This window comes from Microtus pennsylvanicus, chromosome 5, assembly GCF_037038515.1.
Source record: "Microtus pennsylvanicus isolate mMicPen1 chromosome 5, mMicPen1.hap1, whole genome shotgun sequence".
NCBI lineage: Eukaryota > Metazoa > Chordata > Mammalia > Rodentia > Cricetidae > Microtus > Microtus pennsylvanicus.
In genome coordinates, this window is record NC_134583.1 from 120511338 (window position 1) to 120526156 (window position 14819).

The 14819-nt window shown below is 44.0% G+C and overlaps 1 protein-coding gene across 1 annotated transcript in view; it reads right to left on the reverse strand.

Annotated features, from left to right (window-relative positions):
- Nucleotides 1-32: 32 nt before the first annotated feature.
- Nucleotides 33-14819, reverse strand: part of Mms19 (MMS19 cytosolic iron-sulfur assembly component) — a 38686-nt gene continuing 23899 nt past the window's right edge. The window contains exons 9-31 of the mRNA XM_075974106.1: nt 13740-13826; nt 13042-13116; nt 12090-12167; nt 11367-11505; nt 10961-11115; nt 10667-10745; nt 10275-10400; nt 10005-10086; nt 9420-9520; nt 9169-9318; nt 7749-7904; nt 6129-6228; nt 5371-5473; nt 5156-5224; nt 4840-4966; nt 3744-3844; nt 3244-3300; nt 2544-2730; nt 1616-1698; nt 1364-1528; nt 1233-1292; nt 507-607; nt 33-429 (exon numbers count right to left, since the gene is read on the reverse strand). Coding sequence (XP_075830221.1) covers nt 402-429; nt 507-607; nt 1233-1292; nt 1364-1528; nt 1616-1698; nt 2544-2730; nt 3244-3300; nt 3744-3844; nt 4840-4966; nt 5156-5224; nt 5371-5473; nt 6129-6228; nt 7749-7904; nt 9169-9318; nt 9420-9520; nt 10005-10086; nt 10275-10400; nt 10667-10745; nt 10961-11115; nt 11367-11505; nt 12090-12167; nt 13042-13116; nt 13740-13826 — 2409 coding nt within the window. The 3' untranslated portion in view covers nt 33-401. The remainder of the gene's footprint in view (nt 430-506; nt 608-1232; nt 1293-1363; nt 1529-1615; nt 1699-2543; nt 2731-3243; nt 3301-3743; nt 3845-4839; nt 4967-5155; nt 5225-5370; nt 5474-6128; nt 6229-7748; nt 7905-9168; nt 9319-9419; nt 9521-10004; nt 10087-10274; nt 10401-10666; nt 10746-10960; nt 11116-11366; nt 11506-12089; nt 12168-13041; nt 13117-13739; nt 13827-14819) is intronic.

Consider the following 14819-nt stretch of genomic DNA (forward strand, 5'->3'; position numbering starts at 1 on the left):
TAGAATAAAGGAAATACATATCAAACCACCCATTACCCAAAAAAAAAAAAAATCTTTTTATTCTCTGGCAAATGAACACACTTAAAACACCATCCCTGGCTCCCAAGGTCACACTCAATTGCATTCACCCTTCAGCAGGACAGCTCCCTTTTCCTGATATAGGGGAGCTCCAAAATCCAACATCTTTTCTTCAAAATACAAGGCCCATTCAGTTTCTTCGACAATCCACTAGAAATCAGGACTCAAGTGTTTTGTCTTGCACAGCCATGCATGAGGGACCCAGCATCTGTACTACATCCATGGGGGAAGACAGGTCAGTGGTCTCCTTGCCTTGGAGGGTGGCTCAATAGTTAGTCCCTGCAGGTTAGATTGTCAGAAGGGGCTAGGCCAGGACCAAGGGTTCAGCTACCTGGGCTCCCCAGCAGAAACCTGTAGGCACAAATAATGTTGCAACATTACCTTGAGGTTTTCCTTGGTCCCACCACTTCCTTCAGTCTACAGCTTACCATTCTCCCCTCGCAGACACTGCTTCCTTACGTACAAGTCTCTTCTTGTCATCCAGAGGCTTGGCTAAGGCCCGGATCACCTGGGATTTGTATGGCAGTAGCTGTGAAGTCAGAGGACATCATCTTAACTCTTGCTGGAATGAGAAATAGGAAATTCTGCTTCTCTGACACCTATAACTCACATCCTGATGGAAGTGAAATGTGACCCACATTTTTGAATATATGTTTTTAATATATGGGTGTATCCCCTAAGACTGTTAAAAATGGTTGTGAGCTGCCATGTGGGTACTGGGAATCAAACCTGGGTACTCTAGAATAGTCAGTGCTCTTAAGTAATGAGCCATCTCTCAAGCTCTATGTCCCCCCTTTAATCTGAAAGTTTGAACGCCAGCCTCACACATTAAATATATCCCATGTGCCTTATCCTTTAATGATTCTAAATTGATGGGAAGAGGCAGGATTACCAGTGTTACGAGGTGGTCAGGATTTACTGGATCCATTCTGAGTTCAAGATGTGTAGGGGAGTCTATGTTTATGTGTACGATGTATGTAGTTCTATCTTCTCACACAGAATTGGGTAGCTAAACTCACTTGAAAGCAAGTAAGTACTCAACCAGGTGTGGCAGTCCACACTTGTAACCCCAACACTGAAGTAGGATGATTATAGCAGGTCAGGCCAGCTTGGACAACAGCATTAAACAAGCATTTCTGACTCCCGAGACTTACCACAGGAGTGGGCAGGCGAGTGAGGGCATGCATACACTGCAGAGCAGCAATCCGGACAGCCTGGAACACAAATGAGGTCAGGGCAGACAAAAGGAGAAAGGTACTAAAGGATGTGCTGGGGCTCAACGCACCATTGAAGGACTGGAGCTGAGGGTCAGGAATTTGGTGACCAGAGTATCAACATGAAGACTCATGATTTGGGGTGCTTCCAGTAGAAGGGGCTGGAGACAGCTGAGAGTAGAAAGCTGGACCACGGAATCAGGGCAGGACAGTGCCTCCAGCAGCAAGGAAAGGAGCTAAGAACCAATGGAAATGGGATGCACATTATGGTCTTAGATCTTTATCTTCCCTCTCCCTTTCTGAGGGGTGATTATAGAACTCACTGTGGGCAGCTCTGGTAAAAGCACAGGCTTGGGCAGCCTGTTGAGTACATGAGACAGACCCTTTAGATAGTTTGGCTTCACATCTGAGGGAAAAAGAAAAAGATGAAGCTTAGGAAAAAAACTGGGGTTAGACATTCAGTTTGAGAATATCAGCCTATAATGAGTAGGGAGTGTGATAGCTGAAGGCAATAGTTACAGGGCTCAGCAGGGGGAGTTAAGGCCAGCCTGATCTACAGCATGAGACCTGCTTAAAGAGGGAGTTGAGGCTAGGGAAGATAAAGTGCTGTTTGTGAACGTGTAGACTTGAGTTCAGGTTAAGTGTGGCAGGGAAATGTGCACATGTAATGCCAGCCTTGGGGGAGTGGACAGAGCACCGGGGCTTGCTGGCTAGCCAATCTAAGCTGACTGAGAGATCTTCTCTCAAAAATTAAAGTAGAACAGCTGGCAAGATAGCTTCTTAGGTAAAGGCTCTTGCCTGTATGACCCGAGCTCAATCCCTGGAACCCATCCGGCATAACTTTTACAAGTTGTTCTTTGATCCCTGAGCACATACACATAACAAACAATGGAAGAACAATCAGGCCAGCAAGGTAATGGCACCTGCTGTTAAGCCTGACGATTTTGAGTTCAAACCTTGGGATCTACGTGGTGGAAGGAAAGACCTCCACAGACATATTGTGTAGTATGCAGTTAAAAAAATGTAATAAAAGATAGCTGATGTTGACTTTTGGCTTCCACATGAACATGTTCGTTTTCTCTCTAAGATTCTTGAGCTCACAATAGCTCCGATGTACCCATCAAGGAAAAGAGATGAAAAGTGTGGCTTTGTAGGTGCAGATCACTCTGACGATAAAGCATCTGGATCTTAAATTACTGTAGAGACTGGCCAAGGAGATGTCCATGGATTTGGGGTTCAGCTTTCAGACACCTTGGGGAGCAGCATGGAAGCCTTGGACCAAAGCAGGCACATTGTCTGTGAAGAACCGCTGGCGGAACATAATCCGAACATCAGCATGGCCGGCACGAGTCAACACATCAGTGCAGTCAGACATGAGTAGAGAGAAGCCATCGGCTGCTGCAGGGCCTAGTTCTGGATCACTGAGGAGGCCCATGAGCTGGTGGGACCAAAATAAATACATAAATAAAAAAGCCTTTGAGGTATGCTGGAAAGAAAACTCTTAAGTACCAAAAAGGATGAAAGCCTTATAAGAATAATAAACAAGGGGCTGGATAGGTGGACAGTGGTTGAAATCACTTACTGTTCATTTAGAGAACTTGGGTTCAGTTCCCAGCACCCACAAGGTGTCTTACAAACATTTATACCCTATTTCCAGGGTATCTGCTATGTCCTCTGCTCTCCTTGGGCAGCAGGCAAGCATGTGTACATACAAGCAAAATATATACATAATATATTTTTTCTTTTAAAACAGGTAGCTCTGTTTGCCCTGGTTGGAACTCTCTCTAGGCAGACCAGGCTGGCCTCATACTCAGAGATCTGCCTGCCTCTGCCTGAGTGCCTTGGGTAAAAGGCATGTGGTACCATGCCCAACAAAAATACTAGTAAGAGGGAAATGGGATCAAAAGGAGGTTCTTGTTTAGATTCCAGTTATGTATCAGGAAAAACTTACTCGGGTGGTAAGGCAGGTGCTGAGAGGATGGTATCTGAGGACTAAAGCCTTGGTTACCTGTAAGCAGAGAAAAGAGAAGTCAGGGTCTGACATTCAAACTCCCGAACTCCAAGCACACTTGTTACAAATGGTAGCTCAGGGGCTTTTGTAGTTTGAATGAGATGTCTCCCATAAGTCTTAGCCATTTGGATACTTGGTCCCCAGTTGGTGGCTGTTCAGAGAAGATTAGGTTTGGCTTTGCTGGAGAAGTATGTCATTGGGGCATGCTTTGAGATTTCAAGACTCAAGCCACAGCGTCTTTCTCTGCCTCCTGATTTTGGATCAAGATGTGAGCCCACAGCCATTCCAGCTGTCATGCCTCTGACCCCAAGACCAGTTGTAAACCCAATTAATTACTTTTTTTATAAGGTATCTCAGTCATGGTATTTTAACACAACAGTAGAAGAGGGACAAACGTGAATATTTTGTCTATCTAACCAGCATCTATGCTACCTCCTCACCCAGAGCAGCAGAGCGAAAGCCTGATTACGAGAAGATCCAGAGGCCAGGCCAGTCTCCACTGTGTCCATAGCAAGCTGGAGGAATTCATCCAACTGCTGCCCTAAGAAGAAAGGTACATAATGTTAAAACGACAATGTAGTTTCTTCCTTTAATGACAAAGGATGTAAATCATTTACGAGCAGAGTACTTGAGAAGCTATTAGAAAAAGACAATCAAAATGACAGAATGCCAGTAGCAGAGTCTGGTGCAGTACTCTCAATAGCAAGGTGCTGGTGCCTGAGGAGAGAGTTTCTACTCCAATAAAGACTTACACCACGGAGGCTAGAAAAGAAGGCTCAGCAGTTGAGAGAGTACTAGTTGCTCTTGCAGAAGACCAGCATATGTCTCCAAGAACCCACAAAGTAGTTCACAACCACATGTGACTTCAGTTCCAGGGGATCCAATGCCCTCTACTCATACATACATACATACATACACATACATACATAAGGCAAGCACCTTTTAAAAATATTTTTACATTGTCTTTAAGTATAGGTATGCGTGTGTCTGTGTACAGCTATATACGTCTGAGTGCAGGTAGTCCTGGAGTCTAAAAGAGGGTGTCATCATCTTTTGGAGCTAGACTTAGAGGCTGTTGTAAGATTTCTGACATAGCTGCTAAGAACTGATTCAGGAATCTAGTACATACTCCTAATTACTAAGCCATCTCTTCTGTTTCACAAACAAATCTATTTTTAAAAAATTATTCTTTCGAGACCAGCCTGGTCTACATGAGCTAGTTCCATGACAGGCTCCAAAACCACAGAGAAACCCTGTCTCGAAAAACAAAAACAAAACAAAAAAAAAAAAAGAAGAAGAAAAAATTATTCTTAATATCATCATGATGGAATAAGATGGCAGAAGTGAGTTGAACGTGCTCCTTCTATTCTTGTTTTGAACCCTGAAATGCTCTGCCAAACTCTAGTCTCTGACAAGACTGTCAGAGGACAGTAACTGAAGTCATTATGAGTTCCTTTAAGGAGAACAAGAACTAAACATGTAGATTTCATCACTAGGTGACAAAGAAAAGCTTCTATCCCAGGCCCAGCCTAGTACCTGGAGGGTGCTTGTTGAGGAGTCCTGCGAAGCACTTGGCGGCAGCAGTGGAAGAAAAGGGGCAGCTGTGGCAGCAGCTCTGCTCCAGAAGCTCCCGCATGAGTCGGTTCAGCTGAGGGATTTCCACCTATAGAAAACCTGGCCATGTAATGGACCCAGAAGACACTTGAACTCCAAGAAATACTCAATAGAAAGTGACATCAGAGATCAGCATGGGAAAGAACTTCTTTAAATGGGGGAAGCAAGAAAGCTTAGCCTGTGGCCAAGCTCAGCCCAAGGTCATCTGAGTTCCAGAGTCTCAAATGTGCCCACTTACATTTCGTGGCAGGGAGCAGACAAAAGCTGTAAGCAGTGCAACCAGTCGCCTCTGTGTAGAGGAGCCACTCTGTGAAGGAAGAAGAGCTCTGATGAGCCTGTCTTACTGGTAGTAGGCATGTATATGTCCCTATGCCCGTCCCAGAATAGTCCTAAAGTTGAGTCTAAAGGATATAAACTCCAAGATTCAGACCATCAGAGCTATCAGATTATTACCTGGAATGGCTGGAATCGGCTTGGGAAGCTATTCTCAGGTAGAAAGGAGGTGTTGCCATCTAAGAAGAGGGGCACGATGCACATGACACTCTGGGCAGCTAGTCTGGAGACAGAGTACAGGGTGTCATTAAGAAGTTAGAGTATGTACACATCTGTGTGCAGGTGCCATGGTTATCCACATATTCAACATGTTAATTTGGCACAATTATTTGCACAATCAAACCCTATCCTCTTAGCCTACAGTTTTATGAGGAGTTCAATGCATATTTTAAAAACAGTTCACTGGTGACCTCCAAAAACAAAACAAACAAAACCCATTGACCCCAAGACTGGAAAGATGGTTCTGTGGATAAGAGCACTTGTCTTTCCAGAAGACCCGAGTTTGGTTACCAGAACCCACATGGAGGCTAACAGTTGCAACTAAATTTCAAAGGACCAGACACCTGTCTTCATCAGGCAATATATACACATTGTGCACACATATATATGCAGGCAAAACACTAACACACATGAAGCAAAAATAAACCTAAAAAATTCCCTAGCAACATAAATCACCAACAAAAATCACTAATCCCAAGGCTTACCCAACAGTCTGGTGTTTTTAAAAGGTCCTTCCTTTTCTTTTGTCATCAAACTTATAAAACAACTGCCTCCATACTTACATACAGGAACAAGAACAACTGAGAAAGCACCACCTGTGACTCCTGCCCAAGTGTTTTCTCCATCCCTGAGGTGCAGGTCACTCATGTTATACTCACTCAGGGCTCAGGTGAGTAGTAGCAGTTCCAATGACAGATGCCAAGGCAGCCAAGACCTCATCCTCCAATAGTACTCTTCTCAGAACTGAGGATTCCTTCTCTGCAAAACCGAAACACCTATGCATAACAATCTATAGACCCATAAAGCCACTACTGGTTCAGAAACCCAAATCTGGCCTGGAGGTGGCAGCATATTCCCTTTATATGCCTTTAAACAGGCAAATCTCTGTGAGTTTGAGGCCAGCCTGGTCTACAGAGCAAGTTTCACAACAGCCAGGACTACACCCTGTCTCTCAAAGAAAAAACAAATCCAAATTTGGGTCAAGACTGCCTATAATTAATATCAGCCTTAAAAGCCTGAAGCAGGAAGACTATGGGCTTATGGTCAAGCCTGAGCTAAACAGTGAGACTAGCAAGGAAGGAGGAAGGAATTCAAAGTAGTTCTTGTCCACCTCATAACAGGCTAACTCTGGAGTATTCTTTCTAAAAAATTTATTTTTAATTAAATTATGTATATATGTATTATGTGTGCACGTGCTGGGGGTAGGGGAGCTATGCACATGAATGCAGGTGTCCTCAGAGTCCAGAATTGAGTATGGGATCCCCTGGAGCTAGAGTGACAGGTAGTTATGAGCCACCTAAGTTTGGGAACTACTGAGCTATCTCTCTAGCCCCTAATATTTCAGGGTTCCCTACCATCTTTGGAGACTGGGTATCATTATGTAGCATTAGCTAGCCTGGAACTTGCTATGTAGACCAGGCTAGCTTCAAATTTACTCACAGAGATCCACTTGACTTTGCCTCTTGAGTGCTAGAATTAAAGGCATGGACCACCATGCTTTTTTGGGAAAAGGGTTTCATGTAGCCCAGGCTATCCCTGAACTCCTAATCCTCCTGCTTCTACTTTCCATTGGGATTATAGGAGTACTCCACCACACCTGGTAAAAAGCCAATTAAGTCAATATATCCTGCAGAAAAGTTAGTGTTTAAAATCTTGCAGTGAGGCAGAAGTGGTACTGGTCTAAACTAGGGGCATAAGACAAGTGTGCACTGGGCTTACACTAGTCAACAGTAGAAAATGAGGCCGGCTAAAAGGGGCAGTCCTGACACTAAGTAGAAACGTCAGTCTTCTAAAAATTTTCAAGACATATGCTTATCTTTATGGGGTCTTATTTATAGCAACTATCATACAATGAGCACTGTTGTCATACAGTACCTTTAATCCTTACCAATGACGCTGTGATCGTGTAATATGTGTGGTTCTATGTATAATGTATACATATATATGCACATGTTAGAACATCAACACAGAAATGTTACACACACACACACACACACACACACACACACACACACACACGAGAACGATAAGTTATCTTAAAAAGTTTGCGAGCTGAACATAAAACCCAACCAGGCCCACTAGACTCCAGAGTTCAATCCTAATCAACTAGTAGCACAGCCCGTTGCATCCCTTTTATTGCTGCCATCACCACTGGATTCTGGTTACTGTCTCTGGTCATCCTTGTCTTAAGTGGGATGTACTTTAATACCCAGGGGTGCTGGTGCTGTCTAACGCAAGGAGAAAGCCAACTTCCTAGAATATGAAGCACAGAAAATTACCTGGCATGGAAGCCTGGACAGCCAAACCAAACAGGCAGGGCACAGCTGTCTCGTGGAAATACCAGTAGCTCTCAGGGTCCTGCTGGCATTTTTCTGCCACTTGCTGGAGACTTTGACAGATAGCAGTAATTTCACTGGGTTCTGTAACCATATTCCCTGTATGGAGAGAAAAGTCATATTCTTTATAGGGTTTTTCTCTCAAGCACTTCCAGGTATTTTCTTTAAAAAAAAAAAAAAGTGCCTATAGGTGTTTTGCCTGTACATCTGTCTATATAGCACATGCAGGCTTAGTGCCCACAGAAGCCGGAAGAGGACATCAGGGTTCCTTTTGACTGGAGTGAGCTGCCACGTGGGTGTTGGGAATTCAATCAAGGTCCTCTGGAAGGGTCATCCAAGGATAATCTTGCATTTCTGATCTTCCTGCCTCTACCTCCTAGTGTTGGTTTACAGGTAGGTAAGATAATGCCTAATTTGATGCAGGGCTGTGGATGCCAACTAGTATTTCATACACCCTAGGTAAGTGCTCTACCAACTAAGCTATATCCCCAGCTCATGGTGCAACTTTCGTACATACAGATAAAATAACAGGATCTCTAAAAAAAGAATTCCTGAGTCAAAGAACATGTATATGTGTAATTCAAGAAGAATAGTTCATTCACTGTTTAAAGATAATGAGATTGACTGGGTTAGACTGAGCTTTTTCTTTCATTTCATTTATTTTTAAGTTAACCATGTCCACAAGAAATAAAAATATTTCACGTTTCAAATATTGGGTGCCAGAGCCTAGAAAGAAAATGAAAGTGAGAACAGAGAGAGGACATACTGGATGCCACGCTGGATCGGAAGAGCTTTTGGTGGGTGTGTGCACATGGATAGTTGTGGGTGTCTTCTGTGATCACAGTCCACTTTATTTTTGAGTGAGGATCCTCCTGTCTCTAATTCCTCAGAGTTGAGACTAAGGCCAGTGTGCCTGGCTTCTTACGTAGGTGCCAGGATAGAACCTTAGGTCTTTGTGCTTGTGAGGAAAGCACTTTACTGACCAAACCATCTCCCCAGGCCCAGGAGACATGGCCCCTAATGCTCAACAGGGGAACTATGGATGACAAGTTTCTTGAATATTGCAAAGTACTAGTAGACATGACTCTGAACACTTCTGAGACACAAAATGGGCAGATATCTAAGTTCATAGATACATCACTTTTTTTCTTCTGGTGTATGTGTATAGAAATGTCATCCTGTACAATCATAAATATATAATCCACGTACTGTATTACTATTCTAATATTATTATAGTTACTAGGTATTGATTTTTAAAGAGCTTACCACGCCACTGCTATGTACAACAACTACAATTACAACTTTACAGTCCCTAGCCCAAGGTTCCATTTAGCCCTGCCCCTTGTTGGTAACTGGTAGCTACCTTTGTATGCTTGACAGAGATGCTGCAGCAGCAGAGGCAGTGTCTCCCTGACAATGCTGGGATGTGTTGAAATGGCTGACAAAGCTTGCAGACAGTAGAAATGCCGAGAACTTTCCATAAGACCATCTTCTCTAGCCACATCTGACTCACCTAAAGCAATTGGTGAGATAAGTTTTCACTGTGTGATGGTGTAAAGGCCTTCTTCAGAAAGCCCCACTGGCAAGGGTTGGGCCAGGGATTAGCACATATACCTTTATGTAGCTCCTTAGCAAGCTTGGGTAGCAGGTGGCTGCTGAAGGCTCCAGGATAGAGTGTGGTCAGGGCTCCAGATGCCTCCAGTGCTGCCACCCGACTGGAGACAAAGAAGAGTATTAGCTGAGCCTTGGCCCATCATTCTTTTCCCAAGGCCCGCCAGCAGGAAGAATGGGCTCTCATGGCTACCTTGCTGAAAAGCAAGACCCAAGTCCTACAAAACATAATTGGATAAGTCTTCTTTTATGTGTGTGTGTATAGTTTTGTTGTTTTTTTCAAGACAGGGTTTTTCTGTGTAGCCCTAGCTGTCCTGGAACTCACTATGTAGACCAGGTTGAGCACAAACTTACAGAGACTTGCCTGCCTCTGCCTTCCAAGTGCTGGAATTAAAGGTGTGTGCCACCACTGCCTGGCTGGATAGGTCTTCTAATGACCAAGAAGAGAGAGTAGTCCTACATCTTTCCACGCACTCAGTAATAATAATAACAGAGCATAGAACTCTGGTTCTTGCTGCAGCAGCTACTGCTGCTGATAAAAAAAGGCAGGAAAAAACATTGCTCTTCCTCACTGCTTTAGATTCTCACCAACTCTGGGAATCTTCCTCCAGGAAGCTCAGTCGGTACAGGTGACCTACTGCCAGCTCCAAGTCCCCAGAAGACAGAAGATCTGTATTTACAAAGAACACAAGCTTCAGCTTTCCTTCCTTGCAGCTACAACCCCTCTGAGAAATCCTATCAGAAATTCACATCATCTAGTGCTGCAATGATAATGAGGAAACCACTGCTCTTCACTTAAGACAGATAACACAAGAAGGGATCAATACACTCCCTTATCTTTTCTCATTCAAGACATACCTGGCTGAGAACCTAAAACTGTGAGTGTCCGGATGCCAACAAGCTGAAGCTGGGTGCTGGGGTCTGTTAGAGCCATGAATATCAATGAGCACAGCTGGTCCTTGAAGCTAGTCAGAGGCCTTTCATCTAGGAAAAATAGAGGCCAGGTCAGAGGGCTTATGGCCTATCCCTGTCTGCAGTGCTACAGACAACATGGGGCAGATTTTAAGAACTCAAACCACTGGACTTCTAGGACACACACTGGAAAATGACAATTCATTTAGTATAGTCTTATACTGCAATCTCTGAACAGGTCCACTCCTCTTGACTACTCTGCAGCACACTGCTGCAATATTCCTGGGCAATAGGGCTCAACAACTGCCCAGGGTAACTCAACTACAAAGTGACCTCACCTTTCTCTTCATAGTTCCATTTCTGCTGTAGCTTTAAGAAACCCAGGAGCATTTCAAGGATTGTCCGTCGCTGGCTGCTCTGTAATGTTTCAACGAGTACTGGGGTCAAAGAATATTTTCAAGTACTTCAGTCCTGATCCTCTAAGAATTAACCTTCTATTTAAGACTGAGACTATGTGAGAGGAAATAAGGAACAAGAAGCAAACAGGAGCAAACCCAGATCTATCTGGGCCCAAACCAGAGCTTCAGTCTCTAAGAAAGGGACCACAGCACCAGTTCCCACCTGTTCCTTACCTGACTGTGCTTGTGGAACTGTTCCAGGAGCAAGGGAAGCACGTTGCGGGTGATGTGCTCACAGGCCCGGGCAGATGCACCTGCAGCAGCCTGCAACAGCTTGGCACTAGGCCACACCAGTTTCATATCTGGTTCACATAGATGATGCCTGCAGTCTAGAGAGGCAGCAATCACAGACCTGGGGAGTAGGTCAAATAGTGCCTGATTCCCCATTATCCATAGAGACTGCTCACTGACACTTGGAATTGTTTGCTACCAGTTACCATCTAATTGTCTTTGATACAATGTAGGGCCACAGTCCTCTAATCACTGAACATGTGGGAGACACCCATAAAGGGCCACTGGCCCTAAAGGAATGCTAGCTCTAAGGTGCTCACTCCCTTTGCTGGCTCCAAGTTCCCATTACCCTGTAGAATGGTGCTGAGGAAGGAGTCAAGGAGGTCCTCAGCATCAGCCCTCAGCACAGAACAAGACAAACACGCAGTCAGGGAGTGGAGGGCTGCCAGGCCCTCTGCCTCCACGCGCTCACTTGCCGTCTGGAACACCTGTCAGGAAGGGATCCCATGGCTACTAAGGTAAGCTTGTACCAGATGAGGTCCCACCCAACCACTGCCTTTTTGATTTTTTTCCCCTTGGGGTCAGAAATATACATTTGAGAAAGTTTGGGGCACAGCAATGATAGCTAAAACTCCCAACCTAGTATCTTCTTTCCTGGTTATATGTTCAACAAGTCTTTGTCTCACTAGGAATGACACATACAGTTTGTAGAAACAGGTCACCAACTCTGAAAAGAGGTGATGGTAAGCCTTGTTTTATGTCTTTTTCTCTACCTTTACATTCAGATGGTGCCAGAAACACAATAACCTATGTTCCTTGCAATGAGAGGTCAAGAAGTAGGTGTTGTACAAAGGTGGTCATGTACGATCACCAAGCAGGTAGCCCTCATAAGGGAACTGTCTCCGTTGCCATTCAACTGAAGTCTATCTATCCCCTTGCCTGCTCACTGAAATAACAAACACAGCACCTTGACCCTGGGAAGATAGGGAAGAGGACAGAGAAGGGATATTACTTCCCTTCGTGCCTGACACCTGTCAGTTAACAGCAATGAGATTATTTAACTAACACTCACCTCTCTGCGGATAGAAGCCCAAAGGCTCGGGAGGAAGTCCTTTAGTTCCTTTTGTCCATATACAGCACAGCAAGCATTCTGCCAAGAGAATGGCAGGCATCAGGAAGCTCATACTCAAGATGCTCTGGGATACATGGTGAACTCTAGCAAGAAAACCTTCAAGGCATCCTAACAGTCATACCCAGGGCACAGAAAAGAGCTTACTCTGACTTTTTTTTTTTTGGTTTTTCGAGACAGGGTTTCTCTGTGGTTTTGGAGCCTATCCTGGAACTAGCTCTTGTAGACCAGGCTGGTCTCGAACTCACAGAGATCCGCCTGCCTCTGCCTCCCGAGTGCTGGGATTAAAGGCGTGCACTACCATTCTTAAGAGCATAAGGCTGACAGAGCCCATGGATATATGAAGTTCTGGGTTTAATTTCTAACACACCTTCCCCTAAAACAAAGTCTGGAGTGGCAACACACAACTAATCTCAGTACTTGGGAGATGGAGGTAAAAAGATCAGGACCAGACTAGGCTAAGAGACCCTTTCTCAAAAATCCAAAAAACAAAAACAAACAAAAAAAGCCAACAAAAAGATGAGCACTGACCAGTTCTTGGTCACACAGAGTAAAACAATATGAATGCTACTGGGCTTAGACCAACCAAAGAAGCCCAAATATGGGCCCATGAAGTACATGAACTAATTGGCCTTCAGCTGTCCAAGAAACTGTATTTTTATTTTTTAATTTAATTATTTTGTATACAGTGTTCTGCCTGCATGTGTACCTGCACCCCAGAAGAGGGCACCAGATCTAATCACAGATGGTTGTGAACTACCATGTGGTTGCTGGGAATTGAACTCAGGACCTCTGGAAGAACAGTCAATGCTCTTAACCACTGAGCCATCTCTCCAGCCAGAAACTGTATTTTTAGTGCCACTAACTTTTGTAAGAATGGCTGGATCCTACTCACCAGAGTTTGCAGAGAATCCAGCTTGGCACTTAAAATCTCAGAATCCACTTTCTCAATCAGCAGAGGCAGCAAGAACTGTAAGAAAGAAGGAAAAACTTCAGCCTGAGATAGCATCTTAGCCATCAGAACCAACAACCATGTTGTATTGTCATCAGTCCTAAGAGACAGTTGCCACATCAAGAAGTAAGATGCAGGCCAGGAGTTACAACTGTAAGCTAACTTTCCTGCCATGTTGTGGTACCTGAGAAATAGGCACATTAGCAAAGTTGAAAGACATCAAGTACAATGCCTACAAAAGAGATTAGTATTTTAGGAGATAAGATGGTGAAGTTTTGATACTGAAAGTCTGAAAATGCTTGGCATACGCTAAAATGTAAGAGTATTCTTTCTCCCCATATTTTTACTTTAAAAAAACCCTTGTTTCTATTATTTTACATGCCTGAGTGTTTGTCTGCATGAATGCCTGTGTACCACATGCATGCCTGGTACCACGGAGGCCATGTAGGTAATGGATCATCTGGAAATAGAGTAAGTGATAAATGGTTGTGAGCCACCATGTGGGTGCTGGGAATCAAACCCAGGTTCTCTGGAAGAGCAGCCTGTGTTCTCAACTGCTGAGCCCTTTGTCCAACCCTCCTGCTGCTCTCCATTTAGAGCCTTCTCTGGACAGAGACTACCTTCACCTAGACCAGACTCACCTCAGCAAAACGTGGTGTAGAAGCCAGCACAGCACGGAGACTCAGGATGAGATCATCTCTCTGGATGCCATAGGGATCATTAGGTGGCTGAAAATGGAAAGGAACCACAGAACACCTTAGCCCTTAATCTGAACCTAGCAAGCCTGCAGAACAGGTGACACTTAGACCCAATCTAGCACAATCATACATCATGTGGTCCCAGCAAGAAGACATGCTCGCTCTTACATATTTTGTCTTTTAGGCATTACTTTATTTTTCTATTTCTTGAGACAGGGTCTTTCTTTTAGCCCTGGCTATCCTGGAACTATGTAGACAATGTTGGCATTAACTCAGATATGTCTGCTTCTGTCTCTCAAGTGTAGGGATTTAAGTTGTGGATTGGGTGGTGACACACAGCAAGACATTTATTTTTTACAGTATTAAACATCTTTTTCCATAAGATCTCACATAGGCTAACTTGAAACACTCTATGTAGCCAATGCTGGCCTTGATCTTCTGATAGTCTTGCACCTACCTCTTAAGGGTCAGAGTCATAGGTGTGTGTCATCAAACTTGTATTCAGTGCTGGAATTGAACCCAGGACTTTGGGATGCTAAGCAAGCCCTCTATTACCAAGATACATACATTGTCTGCTACATTAAAAATATTTTTAGGCGGGCTGGAGAGATGGCTCAGTGGTTAAGAGCATTGCCTGCTCTTCCAAAGGTCCTGAGTTCAATTCCCAGCAACCACATGGTGGCTCACAACCATCTGTAATGAGGTCTGGCGCCCTCTTCTGGCCTGCAGGCATACAGACAGAACATTGTATAAATAAATAAATAAATATTTAAAAAAAAAATATTTTTAGGCAGGAGTGGTGGCACACACCTTTAATCCCAGTGCTCAGGAGAAAGAGATGGGAGGATCTCTGTGAGTTTGAGGCCAGTCTGGTCTACACAGCAAGTTCCAAGACTGGCTCCATAGCTACTGAGAAACCTTGTCTCAAAAAACCAACCAAACAAACAAACAAAAAAACAGATTTTTGATTTTTTCTTTACTCCTCTGGAAACCACACTAAAAATACAGTAAAGTGTTTCTTAT